General features: G+C 50.5%; 1 protein-coding gene across 2 annotated transcripts in view; it reads right to left on the bottom strand.

Annotated features, from left to right (window-relative positions):
• Positions 1-1,223: 1,223 nt before the first annotated feature.
• The window catches only part of LOC144481880 (uncharacterized), a 103,889-nt gene continuing 82,120 nt past the window's right edge, over positions 1,224-22,992 (bottom strand). For both annotated transcript variants that reach the window (XM_078201029.1, XM_078201030.1), the window contains 6 exons: positions 22,441-22,602; positions 19,309-19,470; positions 16,436-16,597; positions 13,147-13,308; positions 8,510-8,605; positions 1,224-1,538 (listed from right to left, as the gene is read on the bottom strand). In XM_078201029.1, coding sequence (XP_078057155.1) covers positions 1,431-1,538; positions 8,510-8,605; positions 13,147-13,308; positions 16,436-16,597; positions 19,309-19,470; positions 22,441-22,602 — 852 coding nt within the window. In that variant the 3' untranslated portion in view covers positions 1,224-1,430. The remainder of the gene's footprint in view (positions 1,539-8,509; positions 8,606-13,146; positions 13,309-16,435; positions 16,598-19,308; positions 19,471-22,440; positions 22,603-22,992) is intronic.

Genomic DNA, 22,992 nt, shown 5'->3' with positions numbered 1-22,992 from the left:
ACCTCTTTGTTCTGTAACTCTCCCCAACGCCTACCATTAACTGAGTAAGTCCTGCCCTGGTTCAATCTACCAAAATGCATCACCTCGCATTTGTCTAAATTAAACTCCATCTGCCATTCATCAGCCCACTGGCCCAATTGATCAAGATCCCGTTGCAATTGGAGATAACTTTCTTCACTGACCACTATGCCACCAATCTTGGTGTCATCTGCTAACTTACTAACGAAATACTCATCCAAATCATAAATAGAAATGACAAATAACAGTGGACCCAGCACTGATCCCTGGGGCACACCGCTGGGCACAGGCCTCCAGTTTGAAAAACAATTCTCAACCTACAGGTGTGTAGGTTAGGTGGATTGGCCATGGTAAATTGCCCCTTAGTGTCCAAAGATGTGCAGGTCAGGTGGATTGGCCATGCTAAATTGTCCCTTAGTGTCCAAAGATGTGCAGGTTAGGTGGATTGGCCATGCTAAATTGCCCCTTAGTGTCCAAAGATGAGTAGGTTAGGTGGATTGGACATGCTAAATTGTCCCTTAGTGTCCAAAGATGTGCAGGTTAGGTGGATTGGCCATGCTAAATTGTCCCTTAGTGTCCAAAGATGTGCAGGTTAGGTGGATTGGCCATGCTAAATTGCCCCTTAGTGTCCAAAGATGTGCAGGTCTGGTGGATTGGCCATGCTAAATTGCCCCTTAGTATCCAAAGATGTGCAGGTCAGGTGGATTGGCCGTGTTAAATTGTCGCTTAGTGTCCAAAGATGTGCAGGTCTGGTGGATTGGCCATGCTAAATTGCCCCTTAGTGTCCAAAGATGTGTAGGTTAGGTGGATTGGCCATGCTAAATTGTCCCTTAGTGTCCAAAGAAGTGTAGGTTAGATGGATTGGCCATGCTAAATTGTCCCTTAGTGTCCAAAGATGTGCAGGTTAGGTGGATTGGCCATGCTAAATTGTCCCTTAGTGTCCAAAGATGTGTAGGTTAGGTGGATTGGCCATAGTGAATTCTCCCGAGTGTCAGGGGGATTAGCAGTGTAAATACAAGGAGTTACGGGGATAGGGCCTGGGCGGGATTGTTGTCAGTGCAAACCCGATGGGCCGAATGGCCTCTCTCTGTACTGTAAGGATTCGATGATAGTCTACGTAAGGCCAGCAACGAATCAAACATTTCCTGTTCAGACCAGTTGGTGAGAGAATGTGTTGGGAAGGTGGGGTGAAAGAACTCTCAGCACTCTGTCAATGCGGCTTTATTGCAGTGCCTGGAACAAACGGGAAATCAGTGCAGAAGCAAACAGACAGAGAATGTGAAGCAGTGTCAAGTCTCTCCAGCCTTTCCGCTGTTCAGGAGGGACTAAACGCTGTTCTTGTGTTCAGTAAGCCAGCTCTGGAGAGAGACAGCGACATGGGGGCGGTCTGAATGGAGCAAGAGCTGCCGCTATCAATCCACACGCTCGGTAAGGGCTTCTGGGAATGTGCCTTGCTGACTCGTCACCTCCTTCAACTGATTCCAATCGGTCTCCTTAATCCCCGTCAGGAAGCCATCGGTCTGAGACAGAAATGAAAATCAACAACAACCCCTGAAAGGCCAGCAATATCCCGGAAATGTCATCCCGAAAGATGTGTCCAGAATCCATACAAACGGGCACAGTACTGGTGGGGATGGGTCTGTCACTGTATAACACTGGGGTACAGTACTGGTGGGGATGGGTCTTTCACTGTATAACACTGGGGTACAGTACTGGTGGGGATGGGTCTTTCACTGTATAACACTGGGGTACAGTACTGGTGGGGATGGGTCTTTCACTGTATAACACTGGGGTACAGTACTGGTGGGGATGGGTCTTTCACTGTATAACACAGGGTACAGTACTGGTGGGGACGGGTCTGTCACTGTATAACACTGGGGTACAGTACTGGTGGGGACGGGTCTGTCACTGTATAACACTGGGGTACAGTACTGGTGGGGATGGGTCTTTCACTGTATAACACTGGGGTACAGTACTGGTGGGGATGGGTCTTTCACTGTATAACACTGGGGTACAGTACTAGTGGGGATGGGTCTTTCACTGCATAACACTGGGGTACAGTACTGGTGGGGACGGGTCTGTCACTGTATAACACTGGGGTACAATACTGGTAGGGACGGGTCTAGCACTGTATAACACTGGGGTACAGTACTGGTGGGGACGGGTCTGTCACTGTATAACACTGGGGTACAGTACTGGTGGGGACGGGTCTAGCACTGTATAACACTGGGGTACAGTACTGGCGGGGACGGGTCTGTCACTGTATAACACTGGGGTACAGTACTGGTGGGGATGGGTCTTTCACTGTATAACACTGGGGCACAGTACTGGTGGGGACGGGTCTGTCACTGTATAACACTGGGGTACAGTACTGGTGGGGACGGGTCTGTCACTGTATAACACTGGGGTACAGTACTGGTGGGGACGGGTCTGTCACTGTATAACACTGGGGTACAGTACTGGTGGGGACGGGTCAAGCACTGTATAACACTGGGGTACAGTACTGGTGGGGACGGGTCTGTCACTGTATAACACTGGGGTACAGTACTGGTGGGGACGGGTCTGTCGCTGTATAACACTGGGGTACAGTACTGGTGGGGACGGGTCTGTCGCTGTATAACAGTGGGGTACAGAACTGGTGGGGGCGGGTCTGTCACTGTATAACACTGGGGCACAGTACTGGTGGGGACGGGTCTGTCACTGTATAACACTGGGGTACAGTACTGGTGGGGACGGGTCTGTCACTGTATAACACTGGGGTACAGTACTGGTGGGGACGGGTCTGTCGCTGTATAACACTGGGGCACAGTACTGGTGGGGACGGGTCTGTCGCTGTATAACACTGGGGTACAGTACTGGGGGGGATGGGTCTGTCGCTGTATAACACTGGGGTACAGTACTGGTGGGGACGGGTCTGTCGCTGTATAACACTGGGGTACAGTACTGGTGCGGACGGGTCTGTCGCTGTATAACACTGGGGTACAGTACTGGTGGGGATGGGTCTGTCACTGTATAACACTGGGGTACAGTACTGGTGGGGACGGGTCTGTCGCTGTATAACACTGGGGTACAGTACTGGTGGGGACGGGTCTGTCACTGTATAACACTGGGGTACAGTACTGGTGGGGACGGGTCTGTCACTGTATAACACTGGGGTACAGTACTGGTGGGGACGGGTCTGTCGCTGTATAACACTGGGGTACAGTACTGGTGGGGACGGGTCTGTCGCTGTATAACACTGGGGGACAGTACTGGGGGGGATGGGTCTGTCGCTGTATAACACTGGGGTACAGTACTGGTAGGGACAGGTCTGTCGCTGTATAACACTGGGGTACAGTACTGGTGCGGACGGGTCTGTCGCTGTATAACACTGGGGTACAGTACTGGTGGGGATGGGTCTGTCACTGTATAACACTGGGGTACAGTACTGGTGGGGACGGGTCTGATGCTGTATAACACTGGGGTACAGTACTGGTGGGGACGGGTCTGTCACTGTTTCACACTGGGGTACAGTACTGGTGGGGATGGGTCTGTCACTGTGTAACACTGGGGTACAGTACTGGTGGGGACGGGTCTGTCACTGTATAACACTGGGGTACAGTACTGGTGGGGACGGGTCTGTCACTGTATAACACTGGGGTACAGTACTGGTGGGGACGGGTCTGTCACTGTATAACACTGGGGTACAGTACTGGTGGGGACGGGTCTGTCACTGTATAACACTGGGGCACAGTACTGGTGGGGATGGGTCTGTCGCTGTATAACACTGGGGTGCAGTACTGGTGGGGATGGGTCTTTCACTGTGTAACGCTGGGGTACAGTACTGGTGGGGACGGGTCTGTCACTGTATAACACTGGGGTACAGTACTGGTGGGGACGGGTCTGTCACTGTATAACACTGGGGTACAGTACTGGTGGGGACGGGTCTGTCACTGTATAACACTGGGGTACAGTACTGGTGGGGACGGGTCTGTCACTGTATAACACTGGGGTACAGTACTGGTGGGGACGGGTCTGTCGCTGTATAACACTGGGGTACAGTACTGGTGGGGACGGGTCTGTCGCTGTATAACAGTGGGGTACAGTACTGGTGGGGGCGGGTCTGTCACTGTATAACACTGGGGCACAGTACTGGTGGGGACGGGTCTGTCACTGTATAACACTGGGGTACAGTACTGGTGGGGACGGGTCTGTCACTGTATAACACTGGGGTACAGTACTGGTGGGGACGGGTCTGTCGCTGTATAACACTGGGGTACAGTACTGGTGGGGACGGGTCTGTCACTGTATAACACTGGGGTACAGTACTGGGGGGGATGGGTCTGTCGCTGTATAACACTGGGGTATTGTACTGGTGGGGACGGGTCTGTCGCTGTATAACACTGGGGTACAGTACTGGTGCGGACGGGTCTGTCGCTGTATAACACTGGGGTACAGTACTGGTGGGGATGGGTCTGTCACTGTATAACACTGGGGTACAGGACTGGTGGGGACGGGTCTGTCGCTGTATAACACTGGGGTACAGCACTGGTGCGGACGGGTCAGTCACTGTATAACACTGGGGTACAGTACTGGGGGGGATGGGTCTGTCACTGTATAACACTGGGGTACAGTACTGGTGGGGACGGGTCTGTCACTGTATAACACTGGGGTACAGTACTGGTGGGGACGGGACTGTCACTGTATAACACTGGGGTACAGTACTGGTGGGGACTGGTCTGTCACTGTATAACACTGGGGTACAGTACTGGTGGGGACGGGTCTGTCACTGTATAACACTGGGGTACAGTACTGGTGGGGACGGGTCTGTCACTGTATAACACTGGGGTACAGTACTGGTGGGGACGGGTCTGTCGCTGTATAACACTGGGGTACAGTACTGGTGGGGGCGGGTCTGTCACTGTATAACACTGGGGTACAGTACTGGTGGGGACGGGTCTGTCACTGTATAACACTGGGGTACAGTACTGGTGGGGACGGGTCTGTCGCTGTATAACACTGGGGTACAGTACTGGTGGGGACGGGTCTGTCACTGTATCACACTGGGGTACAGTACTGGTGGGGACGGGTCTGTCACTGTATAACACTGGGGTACAGTACTGGTGGAGACGGGTCTGTCACTGTATAACACTGGGGTACAGTACTGGTGGGGACGGGTCTGTCAGTGTATAACACTGGGGTACAGTACTGGTGGGGACGGGTGTGTCACTGTATAACACTGGGGTACAGTACTGGTGGGGATGGGTCTGTCACTGTATAACACTGGGGTACAGTACTGGTGGGGATGGGTCTGTCACTGTATAACACTGGGGTACAGTACTGGTGGGGATGGGTCTGTCAGTGTATAACACTGGGGTACAGTACTGGTGGGGATGGGTCTGTCACTGTATAACACTGGGGTACAGTACTGGTGGGGACGGGTCTGTCACTGTATAACACTGGGGTACAGTACTGGTGGGGACGGGTCTGTCGCTGTATAACACTGGGGTACAGTACTGGTGGGGACGGGTCTGTCACTGTATAACACTGGGGTACAGTACTGGGGGGGATGGGTCTGTCGCTGTATAACACTGGGGTATTGTACTGGTGGGGACGGGTCTGTCGCTGTATAACACTGGGGTACAGTACTGGTGGGGATGGGTCTGTCACTGTATAACACTGGGGTACAGTACTGGTGGGGACGGGTCTGTCGCTGTATAACACTGGGGTACAGCACTGGTGCGGACGGGTCAGTCACTGTATAACACTGGGGTACAGTACTGGGGGGGATGGGTCTGTCACTGTATAACACTGGGGTACAGTACTGGTGGGGACGGGTCTGTCACTGTATAACACTGGGGTACAGTACTGGTGGGGACGGGACTGTCACTGTATAACACTGGGGTACAGTACTGGTGGGGACTGGTCTGTCACTGTATAACACTTGGGTACAGTACTGGTGGGGACGGGTCTGTCACTGTATAACACTGGGGTACAGTACTGGTGGGGACGGGTCTGTCACTGTATAACACTGGGGTACAGTACTGGTGGGGACGGGTCTGTCGCTGTATAACACTGGGGTACAGTACTGGTGGGGGCGGGTCTGTCACTGTATAACACTGGGGTACAGTACTGGTGGGGACGGGTCTGTCACTGTATAACACTGGGGTACAGTACTGGTGGGGACGGGTCTGTCGCTGTATAACACTGGGGTACAGTACTGGTGGGGACGGGTCTGTCACTGTATCACACTGGGGTACAGTACTGGTGGGGACGGGTCTGTCACTGTATAACACTGGGGTACAGTACTGGTGGAGACGGGTCTGTCACTGTATAACACTGGGGTACAGTACTGGTGGGGACGGGTCTGTCAGTGTATAACACTGGGGTACAGTACTGGTGGGGACGGGTGTGTCACTGTATAACACTGGGGTACAGTACTGGTGGGGATGGGTCTGTCACTGTATAACACTGGGGTACAGTACTGGTGGGGATGGGTCTGTCACTGTATAACACTGGGGTACAGTACTGGTGGGGATGGGTCTGTCAGTGTATAACACTGGGGCACAGTACTGGTGGGGACGGGTCTGTCACTGTATAACACTGGGGTACAGTACTGGTGGGGATGGGTCTGTCACTGTATAACACTGGGGTACAGTACTGGTGGGGACGGGTCTGTCACTGTATAACACTGGGGTACAGTACTGGTGGGGACGGGTCTGTCGCTGTATAACACTGGGGTACAGTACTGGTGGGGACGGGTCTGTCACTGTATAACACTGGGGTACAGTACTGGGGGGGATGGGTCTGTCGCTGTATAACACTGGGGTATTGTACTGGTGGGGACGGGTCTGTCGCTGTATAACACTGGGGTACAGTACTGGTGCGGACGGGTCTGTCGCTGTATAACACTGGGGTACAGTACTGGTGGGGATGGGTCTGTCACTGTATAACACTGGGGTACAGTACTGGTGGGGACGGGTCTGTCACTGTATAACACTGGGGTACAGTACTGGTGGGGACGGGACTGTCACTGTATAACACTGGGGTACAGTACTGGTGGGGACTGGTCTGTCACTGTATAACACTGGGGTACAGTACTGGTGGGGACGGGTCTGTCACTGTATAACACTGGGGTACAGTACTGGTGGGGACGGGTCTGTCACTGTATAACACTGGGGTACAGTACTGGTGGGGACGGGACTGTCACTGTATAACACTGGGGTACAGTACTGGTGGGGACTGGTCTGTCACTGTATAACACTGGGGTACAGTACTGGTGGGGACGGGTCTGTCACTGTATAACACTGGGGTACAGTACTGGTGGGGACGGGTCTGTCGCTGTATAACACTGGGGTACAGTACTGGTGGGGGCGGGTCTGTCACTGTATAACACTGGGGTACAGTACTGGTGGGGACGGGTCTGTCACTGTATAACACTGGGGTACAGTACTGGTGGGGACGGGTCTGTCGCTGTATAACACTGGGGTACAGTACTGGTGGGGACGGGTCTGTCACTGTATCACACTGGGGTACAGTACTGGTGGGGACGGGTCTGTCACTGTATAACACTGGGGTACAGTACTGGTGGGGACGGGTCTGTCACTGTATAACACTGGGGTACAGTACTGGTGGGGACGGGTCTGTCAGTGTATAACACTGGGGTACAGTACTGGTGGGGACGGGTGTGTCACTGTATAACACTGGGGTACAGTACTGGTGGGGATGGGTCTGTCACTGTATAACACTGGGGTACAGTACTGGTGGGGATGGGTCTGTCACTGTATAACACTGGGGTACAGTACTGGTGGGGATGGGTCTGTCAGTGTATAACACTGGGGTACAGTACTGGTGGGGATGGGTCTGTCACTGTATAACACTGGGGTACAGTACTGGTGGGGACGGGTCTGTCAGTGTATAACACTGGGGTACAGTACTGGTGGGGACGGGTCTGTCTCTATAACACTGGGGTACAGTACTGGTGGGGACTGGTCTGTCACTGTATAACACTGGGGTACAGTACTGGTGGGGACGGGTCTGTCACTGTTTAACACTGGGGTACAGTACTGGTGGGGACGGGTCTGTCACTGTATAACACTGGGGTACAGTACTGGTGGGGACGGGTCTGTCACTGTATAACACTGGGGTACAGTACTGGTGGGGACGGGTCTGTCAGTATATGAATTGATAACTGGGGCATTTGCATTCCTGGTTTAAATGCAATCCATAATTCCCTCTACGGCGTCTTCGCGAGGTACAAATAATGTCTCTTCTTCCTGCAGCAACCTTCAATTTCTATTTCCCACACCTGGCTACCATTAGCCGTCTGGGAGTGATGTGGGTTGAGTTGAGAGTTAAGTGGCGTCTGTTCAGAGACCGTCACTCTGACTGTGGCCATTTCCTTTCTTGCGGACAGTGGGAGGTGTCCTTAGCTTGCAGGGGTTGTCAGCGGATGTGTAAGTTGTGTGAGCTGGGTGCCTTTCCTGTACGTTATCTAACAGAGTTCGCTCACCTGTGTTTCCGTCTCGTTGCAAGACAAAACCAGTATAACGTCCCCCTCTGCACACTGCAAATGCTTTTCCTCACCCAAACTTTGTGTCACTCTCACCTGTCGGAAAGAGCAGTGCGCATTAAATATTGTCCCCTCCTGCCTGAATTCACAGAATGGTTTACACATCAGTTTAGCACTGGGGAGGCGATGGTCCAGTGGTATTATCGCTAGACTATTAACCCAGAAACTCAGCTAATGTTCTGGGGACCCGGGTTCAAATCCCGCCACGGCAGGTGATGGAATTTAAATTCAATAAAAAGTATCAGGAATTAAGAATCTACTGATGACCATGAAACCATTGTTGGAAAAACCCATCTGGTTCACTAATGTCCTCTAGGGAAGGAAATCTGCCGTCCTTACCCGGTCTGGCCGACGTGTGACTCCAGAGCCACAGCAATGTGGTTGACTCTCCAAGGGGCAACTAGGGATGGGCAATAAATGCTGGCCCAGCCAGTGACGCCCATGTCCCACGAATGAATAATATAAAAACACATGGGCGGGATTTTCTGGCCGCGCTCGCCCCGAAACCGGATAATCCCGCCCAAGGTCGATGGACGTTTCCATGGTCCGTCCCTCGCTCGCTCCGATTCCCATGGCAGGAGGGACGGGATAATTCACCCACTTCGTGTGTTGCCCTCTTCCCACATCTCCACCTAGAGTTGCTAAGTAGTGGCCAATAGCAGCTCCTGATGACTGGAGGGGTCTGCTGTGGGTCTGAGCTTAACATGAGCAGTCACCTCTACGGTAAAATGAGGTCACTGGCACTCAGCGTGGCTCTGTGGTGTATGATCCTGAGACTCAGCGTGGCTATGTGGTCTATGATCCTGACACACAGCGTGGCTATGTGGTGTATGATCTTGACACTCAGCGTGGCTATGTGGTGTATGATCTTGACACTCAGCGTGGCTATGTGGTGTATGATCTTGACACTCAGCGTGGCTATGTGGTGTATGATCTTGACACTCAGCGTGGCTATGTGGTGTATGATCTTGACACTCAGCGTGGCTATGTGGTGTATGATCTTGACACTCAGCGTGGCTATGTGGTGTCTGATCCTGACACTCAGCGTGGCTATGTGGTGTATTATGTGATGTATTATCCTGACACTCAGCGTGGCTATGTGGTCTATGATCCTGACACTCAGCGTGGCTATGTGGTGTATGATCCTGACACTCAGCGTGGCTATGTGGTGTATGATCCTGACACTCAGCGTGGCTATGTGGTGTATGATCCTGACACTCAGCGTGGCTGTGTGGTGTATTATCCTGACACTCAGCGTGGCTATGTGGTGTATTATCCTGACACTCAGCGTGGCTATGTGGTGTATTATGTGATGTATTATCCTGACACTCAGCGTGGCTATGTGGTCTATGATCCTGACACTCAGCGTGGCTATGTGGTGTATGATCCTGACACTCAGCGTGGCTATGTGGTGTATGATCCTGACACTCAGCGTGGCTATGTGGTGTATGATCCTGACACTCAGCGTGGCTGTGTGGTGTATTATCCTGACACTCAGCGTGGCTATGTGGTCTATGATCCTGACACTCAGCGTGGCTATGTGGTGTATTATCCTGACACTCAGCGTGGCTATGTGGTGTATGATCCTGACATTCCGCGTGGCTATGTGGTGTATGATCCTGACACTCAGCGTGGCTGTGTGGTGTATTATGTGGTGTATGATCCTGACACTCAGCGTGGCTGTGTGGTGTATTATCCTGACACTCAGCGTGGCTGTGTGGTGTATTATCCTGACACTCAGCGTGGCTATGTGGTCTATGATCCTGACACTCAGCGTGGCTATGTGGTGTATTATCCTGACACTCAGCGTGGCTATGTGGTCTATGATCCTGACACTCAGCGTGGCTATGTGGTGTATTATCCTGACACTCAGCGTGGCTATGTGGTGTATGATCCTGACATTCCGCGTGGCTATGTGGTGTATGATCCTGACACTCAGCGTGGCTGTGTGGTGTATTATGTGGTGTATGATCCTGACACTCAGCGTGGCTGTGTGGTGTATTATCCTGACACTCAGCGTGGCTGTGTGGTGTATTATCCTGACACTCAGCGTGGCTATGTGGTCTATGATCCTGACACTCAGCGTGGCTATGTGGTGTATTATCCTGACACTCAGCGTGGCTATGTGGTCTATGATCCTGACACTCAGCGTGGCTATGTGGTGTATTATCCTGACACTCAGCGTGGCTATGTGGTGTATGATCCTGACATTCCGCGTGGCTATGTGGTGTATGATCCTGACACTCAGCGTGGCTGTGTGGTGTATTATGTGGTGCGTGATCGTGACACTCAGCGTGGCCCTGGGAAGGAGAGATGCCTGGGGAGGCTGGGAAGGAGAGAGGACGGAGGGCCCTGGGAAGGAGAGAGGACTGGGGAGGATGGGAAGGAGAGAGGCCGGAGGGGGGGCTGAGAAGGAGGGAGGCCTCAGGAGAAGGGGATTAGGGCAGGTTATCGTTTGAACAAGGCCCAGGCTGGGATCATTCCACGGCTCTGATATTTACTTTGCCACGGCTGAAAATCGCACGCAACTCTTCCAAGCTTCCTCACATTAACAGTCCCCACGGGACTGGAGGGGGGAAACACGTTCAAAATCTCTCTGAGACTGATCTGAGAATGTTCCAGAAACCCCCCCTCAGCGGCAGCATCTTTGCTGCGAACTTGTCGCGACCAGAGTTCAGAAAATGGGGAATAAATACTGATAGGGTGCAGAATGCGAGGATAGCTGTCCCATGTGAGCAGACTGGGAGCGGTGTTGGGGGGGGGGGGGGAAGTGTGTACAAGGGGCAGGAGCAGATCCCAGGTAAGTAGCAGATCGGGGGAATGGGTATTGTGTCCCCCCCCAACCCCCGAGACGGCTATACTTCCGGTGTTTCCAGCAGATGTTGCACTCAATTAACCGGCAGAACGTTTAGAGAATGACGAGAGGCTGAAATCCTGCAAATTACAGAAGTGCTTTGTTCTGTTTCATTGTCTTCAACTTCCTGCAGCCCGCGTAAAGACTTCAACAACAAGGTACAGTCACCTCACGGCTCTGGGACTGGAGCAGGAAGCTGGAGGTCAGCAAGTCAGATCCCATCTGGCGAATGTGTGAGATTGAATTCAATAAATCAGCTCCTTTGTGGACGGGTACCTGGTAAATGTCCACGTTAAAACCTGCGAGATTGCTGCAAACACTTTGCTGTCTCACTGATATCCTCCCAGAGCGGGAGCTGCCAACACTCCACACACCAGGCCCAGTTCATAGAATCATCGAATCCTTACAGTGCAGAAAGAGGCCATTCAGCCCATCGATTCGGCACCGACAACAATCCCACCCAGGCCCTACACCCACAACCTAACATATTTACCCCACTAATCGCCTACACATCTTTGGACACTAAGGGGCAGTTTACCATGGCCAATCCACCTAACCCGCACATCTTTGGACACTAAGGGGCAATTTAGCATGGCCAATCCACCTAACCCGCACATCTTTGGACACTAAGGGACAGTTTAGCATGGCCAATCCACCTAAGCTACACATCTTTGGAGACTAAGGGACAATTTAGCATGGCCAATCCACCTAACCAATGCATCTTTGGACACTAAGGGGCAATTTACCTAAAATGCACAACTTTGGACACTAAGGGACAATTTAGCATGGCAAATCCACCTAACCTACACATCTTTGGACACTAAGGGACAATTTAGCATGGCCAATCCACCTAACCTGCACATCTTTGGACACTAAGGGACAATTTAACATGGCCAATCCACCTAACCTGCACATCTTTGGGCTGTGGGAGGGAACCGACACACCCGAAGGAATCCCATGCAGACATGGGAGAACGTGCAGTCTTCGCACAGACAGACACCCAAGGCTGAAATCGAACCCGGGTCCCTGGCGCTGTGAGGCAGCAGTGCTGACCACTGTGCCACCGTGCCGCCCATCCGATTCATTTCATCTTATGTGGTTGGCTCTTAAGCAGGGATGTGTAATAAATACCAGTCTGCTTATGTCACCCAATTGCAAGGTGAAGGAATCAGCTGTGAGGACTAGAAGACAGAATGGCCTGATTTTTTTTATTCATTCGTGGGACACGGGCGTCACTGACTGGCCAACATTTATTGCCCATCCCTAGTTGCCCGAGGGCAACTCACATTGTCAACCACATTGCTGTGGATCTGGAGTCACATGTAGGCCAGACCGGGTAAGGACGGCAGATTTCCTTCCCTAAAGGGACATTAGTGAACCAGATGGGTTTTTCCGACAATGGTTTCATGGTCATTATTAGATTCTTAATTCCAGATATTTTTTATTGAATTCAAATCCACCAGCTGCCTTGGTGGGATTCGAACCCGGGTCCCCAGAACATTAGCTGAGTTTCTGGAATCATCATCTAGCGATAATACCACTAGGCCATCACCTCCCCAGTGATAAACTGATATGTAATTATTTTTTATTGAATTCAAATCCCGCCAGCTGCCGTGGTGGGATTTGAACCCGGGTCCCCAGAACATTAGCTGAATTTCTGGATTAATAGCGATAATGCCACTAGGCCATCGTCCTCCCCCATGATAATACTGTGGTCTGGTACCTTATACATGAATCCAGTTGGCATTTCTTCACACGGTGAGCCCTGGGTGGTTTGACTTTCACCCAATGCCATTGCTTCACTATCCGCAGAAGTTGGGGATGTATTTTCCCTTTCATGAGCAATATTACTGCTGTTTTCCAACTCGTGCTCGTCCCTGGTATCCTGCAGGATAAATGTCATTGCATTAATTGTCATTTCTAGCATGCATTCTAGCTCGAAGTAGTACATCCAATGGCAGGCTTCATTGTTGGCGCATGTATTCTTGCTGGTCAGGTCCGAGAGAACCCTTGGAGGTCTTGTGGGCGCAGTGGGGTTAGCGACTCTGGCCTCTGAGCCAGAAGCTCCGGGTTTGAGTCCCACCCCAGGAGTTGACAGTCAAGGAAGTTGCGCTCATAATTCGACCAAGCATGTCGAGTGAGGTGAGGAGAAATTTCTTCACCCAGAGGATGGTGAATGTGTGGAATTCACTCCCATAGAAAGTAGTTGAGACCCAAACATTGCGTGATTTAGAGAAGAAATTAGTGTTACAAGTCGGCTTACATTAACACCGCGATGAAGTTACTGTGAAAATCCCCTCGTCGCCACACTCCTGTTCACTGAGGGAGAATTTAGCACGGCCAATCCATCTAACCCGCACATCTTTGGGCTGTGGGAGGAAACCGGAGCACCCGGAGGAAACCCACGCAGACACGAGGAGAATGTGCAAACTCCACACAGACAGTGACCCATGCTGGGAATTGAACCCGGGTCCCTGGCGCTGCGAGGCAGCAGTGCTAACCACTGTGCCACCGTGCCGCCCCATCACAATAACTTCACTGCGGTGTTAATGTCAGCCTACTTGTGACCAATAAATAAATAAAAATAAGATTCATTCTCCCCGTGTCTGCGTGGGTTTCCTCCGGGTGCTCCGGTTTCCTCCCACAGTCTAAAGATGTGCGGGTTAGGTGGATTGGCCATGCTAAAACTGTCCCTTATTGTCACGGTGTCTGGCTAGGGTACATGCATGGGGTTATGGGGATAGGGCCTGGGTGGGATTGTGCTTGGTGCAGACTTGATGGCCTGAATGGTCTCCTTCTGCACTGTAGGGATTCTATAAGATATCGCTCTTGGGGCTAAAGGGTTCAAGGGATTTGGGGGGGTGGGGAGGGGGGATCAGGATATTGAATTGGATAATCAGCCATGATCAAAATGAATGGTGGAGCAGGCTCGATGGGCCGAATGGACTCCTGCTTCTATTGTCTATGTTTCTATGAGTGTCAGTCTGCAAATCCTTCCAAAACGCACTAATGACTGACAGTAAGAACCGGAGAGACATCTGGTCAGACACATGACGGAGAGACTGTTGGAGCTTCAACTGTCTTGAAGAGCTGTATACCATTAAACAGGTGGTTCTGGACTCCATAACTCCAGACTGTAAAATACATTGAAAAGTGGAGTGGGATTGTGGGGCTTGTGGAAAGGGGGGGCCGTAAGAGAGTAGGTAGAGCAAATTGTCTCGATCTTATTGACTAAAGAAGTCTATGAGTTCCTCGCACTTATCCTTGGAGGTGAGGTATTGGGGGGAGGAGGGTGGAGGAGTTTGAGAAGGTGGGTTGCAGTCAGGAAAGTAAGTGAGGATTTATTGGCGAAGAGGCTATTAGGCCCATCGGTTCTGCACTGACTCTCTGACAGACTATCTAATCCAACTCCTCTCCCCCGCCCTATCCCAGTAACTCCACACATTTCCCATAGTCAATCCACCTAACCTGCACATCTTTGGACACTAAGGGGCAATTTAGCATGGCCAATCCCCCTAACCTGCACATCGTTGGGCACTAAGGGGCAATTTAGCATGGCAAATCCACCTAACCAATGCATCTTTGGACACGAAGGGGCAATTTAGCATGGCCAATACACCTAACCTACACATCTTTGGACACTAAGGGACAATTTAGCATGGCCAATCCATCTAACCGACATATCTTTGGACACTAAGGGGCAATTTAGCATGGCCAATCCACCTAACCTGCACATCTTTGGACACTAAGGGACAATTTAGCATGGCCAATCCACCTAACCTACACATCGTTGGGCACTAAGGGGCAATTTAGCATGGCCAATCCATCTAACCTACATATCTTTGGACACTAAGGGGCAATTTAGCATGGCCAATCCATCTAACCTACATATCTTTGGACACTAAGGGGCAATTTAGCATGGCCAATCCATCGAACCTACACATCTTTGGACACTAAGGGGCAATTTAGCATGGCCAATCAACTGAACCTACACATCTTTGGACACTAAGGGGCAATTTAGCATGGCCAATCCATCTAACCTACATATCTTTGGACACTAAGGGACAATTTAGCATGGCCAATCCACCTAACCTACACATCTTTGGACACTAAGGGACAATTTAGCATGGCCAATCCACCTAACCTGCACATCTTTGGACACTAAGGGACAATTTAGCATGGCCAATCCACCTAACCCACACATCTTTGGGCTGTGGGAGGGAACCGACACACCCGAAGGAATCCCATGCAGACATGGGAGAACGTGTAGTCTTTGCACAGACAGACACCCAAGGCTGCAATCGAACCCGGGTCCCTGGCGCTGTGAGGCAGCAGTGCTGACCACTGTGCCACCGTGCCGCCCATCCGATTCATTTCATCTTATGTGGTTGGCTCTTAAGCAGGGATGTGTAATAAATACCAGTCTGCTTATGTCACCCAATTGCAAGGTGAAGGAATCAGCTGTGAGGACTAGAAGACAGAATGGCCTGATTTTTTTTATTCATTCGTGGGACATGGGCGTCACTGACTGGCCAGCATTTATTGCCCATCCCTAGTTGCCCGAGGGCAACTCACATTGTCAACCACATTGCTGTGGATCTGGAGTCACATGTAGGCCAGACCGGGTAAGGACGGCAGATTTCCTTCCCTAAAGGGACATTAGTGAACCAGATGGGTTTTTCCGACAATGGTTTCATGGTCATCAGTAGATTCTTAATTCCAGATATTTTTTATTGAATTCAAATCCACCAGCTGCCGTGGTGGGATTCGAACCCGGGTCCCCAGAACATTAGCTGAGTTTCTGGATTAATAATCTAGCGATAATATCACTAGGCCATCACCTCCCCAGTGATAAACTGATATGTAATTATGTTTTATTGAATTCAAATCCCGCCAGCTGCCGTGGTGGGATTTGAACTCGGGTCCCCAGAACATTAGCTGAGTTTCTGGATTAATAGCGATAATGCCACTAGGCCATCGTCCTCCCCCATGATAATACTGTGGTCTGGTACCTTATACATGAATCCAGTTGGCATTTCTTCACACGGTGAGCCCTGGGTGGTTTGACTTTCACCCAATGCCATTGCTTCACTATCCGCAGAAGTTGGGGATGTATTTTCCCTTTCATGAGCAATATTACTGCTGTTTTCCAACTCGTGCTCGTCCCTGGTATCCTGCAGGATAAATGTCATTGCATTAATTGTCATTTCTAGCATGCATTCTAGCTCGAAGTGGTACATCCAATGGCAGGCTTCATTGTTGGCGCATGTATTCTTGCTGGTCAGGTCCGAGAGAACCCTTGGAGGTCTTGTGGGCGCAGTGGGGTTAGCGACTCTGGCCTCTGAGCCAGAAGCTCCGGGTTTGAGTCCCACCCCAGGAGTTGACAGTCAAGGAAGTTGCGCTCATAATTCGACCAAGCATGTCGAGTGAGGTGAGGAGAAATTTCTTCACCCAGAGGATGGTGAATGTGTGGAATTCACTCCCATAGAAAGTAGTTGAGACCCAAACATTGCGTGATTTAGAGAAGAAATTAGTGTTACAAGTCGGCTTACATTAACACCGCGATGAAGTTACTGTGAAAATCCCCTCGTCGCCACACTCCTGTTCACTGAGGGAGAATTTAGCGTGGCCAATCCATCTAACAAGCACATCTTTGGGCTGTGGGAGGAAACCGGAGCACCCGGAGGAAACCCACGCAGACACGAGGAGAATGTGCAAACTCCACACAGACTGTGACCCATGCTGGGAATTGAACCCGGGTCCCTGGCGCTGCGAGGCAGCAGTGCTAACCACTGTGCCACCGTGCCGCCCCATCACAATAACTTCACTGCGGTGTTAATGTCAGCCTACTTGTGACCAATAAATAAATAAAAATAAGATTCATTCTCCCCGTGTCTGCGTGGGTTTCCTCCGGGTGCTCCGGTTTCCTCCCACAGTCTAAAGATGTGCGGGTTAGGTGGATTGGCCATGCTAAAACTGTCCCTTATTGTCACGGTGTCTGGCTAGGGTACATGCATGGGGTTATGGGGATAGGGCCTGGGTGGGATTGTGCTTGGTGCAGACTTGATGGCCTGAATGGTCTCCTTCTGCACTGTAGGGATTCTATAAGATATCGCTCTTGGGGCTAAAGCGTTCAAGGGATTTGGGGGGGTGGGGAGGGGGGATCAGGATATTGAATTGGATAATCAGCCATGATCAAAATGAATGGTGGAGCAGGCTCGATGGGCCGAATGGACTCCTGCTTCTATTGTCTATGTTTCTATGAGTGTCAGTCTGCAAATCCTTCCAAAACGCACTAATGACTGACAGTAAGAACCGGAGAGACATCTGGTCAGACACATGACGGAGAGACTGTTGGAGCTTCAACTGTCTTGAAGAGCTGTATACCATTAAACAGGTGGTTCTGGACTCCATAACTCCAGACTGTAAAATACATTGAAAAGTGGAGTGGGATTGTGGGGCTTGTGGAAAGGGGGGGCCGTAAGAGAGTAGGTAGAGCAAATTGTCTCGATCTTATTGACTAAAGAAGTCTATGAGTTCCTCGCACTTATCCTTGGAGGTGAGGTATTGGGGGGAGGAGGGTGGAGGAGTTTGAGAAGGTGGGTTGCAGTCAGGAAAGTAAGTGAGGATTTATTGGCGAAGAGGCTATTAGGCCCATCGGTTCTGCACTGACTCTCTGACAGACTATCTAATCCAACTCCTCTCCCCCGCCCTATCCCAGTAACTCCACACATTTCCCATAGTCAATCCACCTAACCTGCACATCTTTGGACACTAAGGGGCAATTTAGCATGGCCAATCCCCCTAACCTGCACATCGTTGGGCACTAAGGGGCAATTTAGCATGGCAAATCCACCTAACCAATGCATCTTTGGACACGAAGGGGCAATTTAGCATGGCCAATACACCTAACCTACACATCTTTGGACACTAAGGGACAATTTAGCATGGCCAATCCACCTAACCTGCACATCTTTGGACACTAAGGGACAATTTAGCACGGCCAATCCACCTAACCTGCACATCTTTGGACACTAAGGGACAATTTAGCATGGCCAATCCACCTAACCCACACATCTTTGGGCTGTGGGAGGGAACCGACACACCCGAAGGAATCCCATGCAGACATGGGAGAACGTGCAGTCTTCGCACAGACAGACACCCAAGGCTGAAATCGAACCCGGGTCCCTGGCGCTGTGAGGCAGCAGTGCTGACCACTGTGCCACCGTGCCGCCCATCCGATTCATTTCATCTTATGTGGTTGGCTCTTAAGCAGGGATGTGTAATAAATACCAGTCTGCTTATGTCACCCAATTGCAAGGTGAAGGAATCAGCTGTGAGGACTAGAAGACAGAATGGCCTGATTTTTTTTATTCATTCGTGGGACATGGGCGTCACTGACTGGCCAACATTTATTGCCCATCCCTAGTTGCCCGAGGGCAACTCACATTGTTAACCACATTGCTGTGGATCTGGAGTCACATGTAGGCCAGACCGGGTAAGGACGGCAGATTTCCTTCCCTAAAGGGACATTAGTGAACCAGATGGGTTTTTCCGACAATGGTTTCATGGTCATTATTAGATTCTTAATTCCAGATATTTTTTATTGAATTCAAATCCACCAGCTGCCTTGGTGGGATTCGAACCCGGGTCCCCAGAACATTAGCTGAGTTTCTGGAATCATCATCTAGCGATAATACCACTAGGCCATCACCTCCCCAGTGATAAACTGATATGTAATTATTTTTTATTGAATTCAAATCCCGCCAGCTGCCGTGGTGGGATTTGAACCCGGGTCCCCAGAACATTAGCTGAATTTCTGGATTAATAGCGATAATGCCACTAGGCCATCGTCCTCCCCCATGATAATACTGTGGTCTGGTACCTTATACATGAATCCAGTTGGCATTTCTTCACACGGTGAGCCCTGGGTGGTTTGACTTTCACCCAATGCCATTGCTTCACTATCCGCAGAAGTTGGGGATGTATTTTCCCTTTCATGAGCAATATTACTGCTGTTTTCCAACTCGTGCTCGTCCCTGGTATCCTGCAGGATAAATGTCATTGCATTAATTGTCATTTCTAGCATGCATTCTAGCTCGAAGTGGTACATCCAATGGCAGGCTTCATTGTTGGCGTATGTATTCTTGCTGGTCAGGTCCGAGAGAACCCTTGGAGGTCTTGTGGGCGCAGTGGGGTTAGCGACTCTGGCCTCTGAGCCAGAAGCTCCGGGTTTGAGTCCCACCCCAGGAGTTGACAGTCAAGGAAGTTGCGCTCATAATTCGACCAAGCATGTCGAGTGAGGTGAGGAGAAATTTCTTCACCCAGAGGATGGTGAATGTGTGGAATTCACTTCCATAGAAAGTAGTTGAGACCCAAACATTGCGTGATTTAGAGAAGAAATTAGTGTTACAAGTCGGCTTACATTAACACCGCGATGAAGTTACTGTGAAAATCCCCTCGTCGCCACACTCCTGTTCACTGAGGGAGAATTTAGCACGGCCAATCCATCTAACCCGCACATCTTTGGGCTGTGGGAGGAAACCGGAGCACCCGGAGGAAACCCACGCAGACACGAGGAGAATGTGCAAACTCCACACAGACAGTGACCCATGCTGGGAATTGAACCCGGGTCCCTGGCGCTGCGAGGCAGCAGTGCTAACCACTGTGCCACCGTGCCGCCCCATCACAATAACTTCACTGCGGTGTTAATGTCAGCCTACTTGTGACCAATAAATAAATAAAAATAAGATTCATTCTCCCCGTGTCTGCGTGGGTTTCCTCCGGGTGCTCCGGTTTCCTCCCACAGTCTAAAGATGTGCGGGTTAGGTGGATTGGCCATGCTAAAACTGTCCCTTATTGTCACGGTGTCTGGCTAGGGTACATGCATGGGGTTATGGGGATAGGGCCTGGGTGGGATTGTGCTTGGTGCAGACTTGATGGCCTGAATGGTCTCCTTCTGCACTGTAGGGATTCTATAAGATATCGCTCTTGGGGCTAAAGGGTTCAAGGGATTTGGGGGGGTGGGGAGGGGGAATCAGGATATTGAATTGGATAATCAGCCATGATCAAAATGAATGGTGGAGCAGGCTCGATGGGCCGAATGGACTCCTGCTTCTATTGTCTATGTTTCTATGAGTGTCAGTCTGCAAATCCTTCCAAAACGCACTAATGACTGACAGTAAGAACCGGAGAGACATCTGGTCAGACACATGACGGAGAGACTGTTGGAGCTTCAACTGTCTTGAAGAGCTGTATACCATTAAACAGGTGGTTCTGGACTCCATAACTCCAGACTGTAAAATACATTGAAAAGTGGAGTGGGATTGTGGGGCTTGTGGAAAGGGGGGGCCGTAAGAGAGTAGGTAGAGCAAATTGTCTCGATCTTATTGACTAAAGAAGTCTATGAGTTCCTCGCACTTATCCTTGGAGGTGAGGTATTGGGGGGAGGAGGGTGGAGGAGTTTGAGAAGGTGGGTTGCAGTCAGGAAAGTAAGTGAGGATTTATTGGCGAAGAGGCTATTAGGCCCATCGGTTCTGCACTGACTCTCTGACAGACTATCTAATCCAACTCCTCTCCCCCGCCCTATCCCAGTAACTCCACACATTTCCCATAGTCAATCCACCTAACCTGCACATCTTTGGACACTAAGGGGCAATTTAGCATGGCCAATCCCCCTAACCTGCACATCGTTGGGCACTAAGGGGCAATTTAGCATGGCAAATCCACCTAACCTGCACATCTTTGGACACTAAGGGACAATTTAGCATGGCCAATCCACCTAACCTACACATCGTTGGGCACTAAGGGGCAATTTAGCATGGCCAATCCATCTAACCTACATATCTTTGGACACTAAGGGGCAATTTAGCATGGCCAATCCATCTAACCTACATATCTTTGGACACTAAGGGGCAATTTAGCATGGCCAATCCATCGAACCTACACATCTTTGGACACTAAGGGGCAATTTAGCATGGCCAATCAACTGAACCTACACATCTTTGGACACTAAGGGGCAATTTAGCATGGCCAATCCATCTAACCTACATATCTTTGGACACTAAGGGACAATTTAGCATGGCCAATCCACCTAACCTACACATCTTTGGACACTAAGGGACAATTTAGCATGGCCAATCCACCTAACCTGCACATCTTTGGACACTAAGGGACAATTTAGCATGGCCAATCCACCTAACCCACACATCTTTGGGCTGTGGGAGGGAACCGACACACCCGAAGGAATCCCATGCAGACATGGGAGAACGTGTAGTCTTTGCACAGACAGACACCCAAGGCTGAAATCGAACCCGTGTCCCTGGCGCTGTGAGGCAGCAGTGCTGACCACTGTGCCACCGTGCCGCCCATCCGATTCATTTCATCTTATGTGGTTGGCTCTTAAGCAGGGATGTGTAATAAATACCAGTCTGCTTATGTCACCCAATTGCAAGGTGAAGGAATCAGCTGTGAGGACTAGAAGACAGAATGCCATGATTTTTTTTATTCATTCGTGGGACATGGGCGTCACTGACTGGTCAGCATTTATTGCCCATCCCTAGTTGCCCGAGGGCAACTCACATTGTTAACCACATTGCTGTGGATCTGGAGTCACATGTAGGCCAGACCGGGTAAGGACGGCAGATTTCCTTCCCTAAAGGACATTAGTGACCCAGATGGGTTTTTCCGACAATGGTTTCATGGTCATTATTAGATTCTTAATTCCAGATATTTTTTATTGAATTCAAATCCACCAGCTGCCTTGGTGGGATTCGAACCCGGGTCCCCAGAACATTAGCTGAGTTTCTGGAATCATCATCTAGCGATAATACCACTAGGCCATCACCTCCCCAGTGATAAACTGATATGTAATTATTTTTTATTGAATTCAAATCCCGCCAGCTGCCGTGGTGGGATTTGAACCCGGGTCCCCAGAACATTAGCTGAGTTTCTGGATTAATAGCGATAATGCCACTAGGCCATCGTCCTCCCCCATGATAATACTGTGGTCTGGTACCTTATACATGAATCCAGTTGGCATTTCTTCACACGGTGAGCCCTGGGTGGTTTGACTTTCACCCAATGCCATTGCTTCACTATCCGCAGAAGTTGGGGATGTATTTTCCCTTTCATGAGCAATATTACTGCTGTTTTCCAACTCGTGCTCGTCCCTGGTATCCTGCAGGATAAATGTCATTGCATTAATTGTCATTTCTAGCATGCATTCTAGCTCGAAGTGGTACATCCAATGGCAGGCTTCATTGTTGGCGCATGTATTCTTGCTGGTCAGGTCCGAGAGAACCCTTGGAGGTCTTGTGGGCGCAGTGGGGTTAGCGACTCTGGCCTCTGAGCCAGAAGCTCCGGGTTTGAGTCCCACCCCAGGAGTTGACAGTCAAGGAAGTTGCGCTCATAATTCGACCAAGCATGTCGAGTGAGGTGAGGAGACATTTCTTCACCCAGAGGATGGTGAATGTGTGGAATTCACTTCCATAGAAAGTAGTTGAGACCCAAACATTGCGTGATTTAGAGAAGAAATTAGTGTTACAAGTCGGCTTACATTAACACCGCG

Source organism: Mustelus asterias, chromosome X, assembly GCF_964213995.1.
Source record: "Mustelus asterias chromosome X, sMusAst1.hap1.1, whole genome shotgun sequence".
Taxonomy (NCBI): domain Eukaryota; kingdom Metazoa; phylum Chordata; class Chondrichthyes; order Carcharhiniformes; family Triakidae; genus Mustelus; species Mustelus asterias.
Note: the sequence above shows the minus strand (reverse complement) of the source record. Positions and strands in the feature narration are given on the sequence as shown.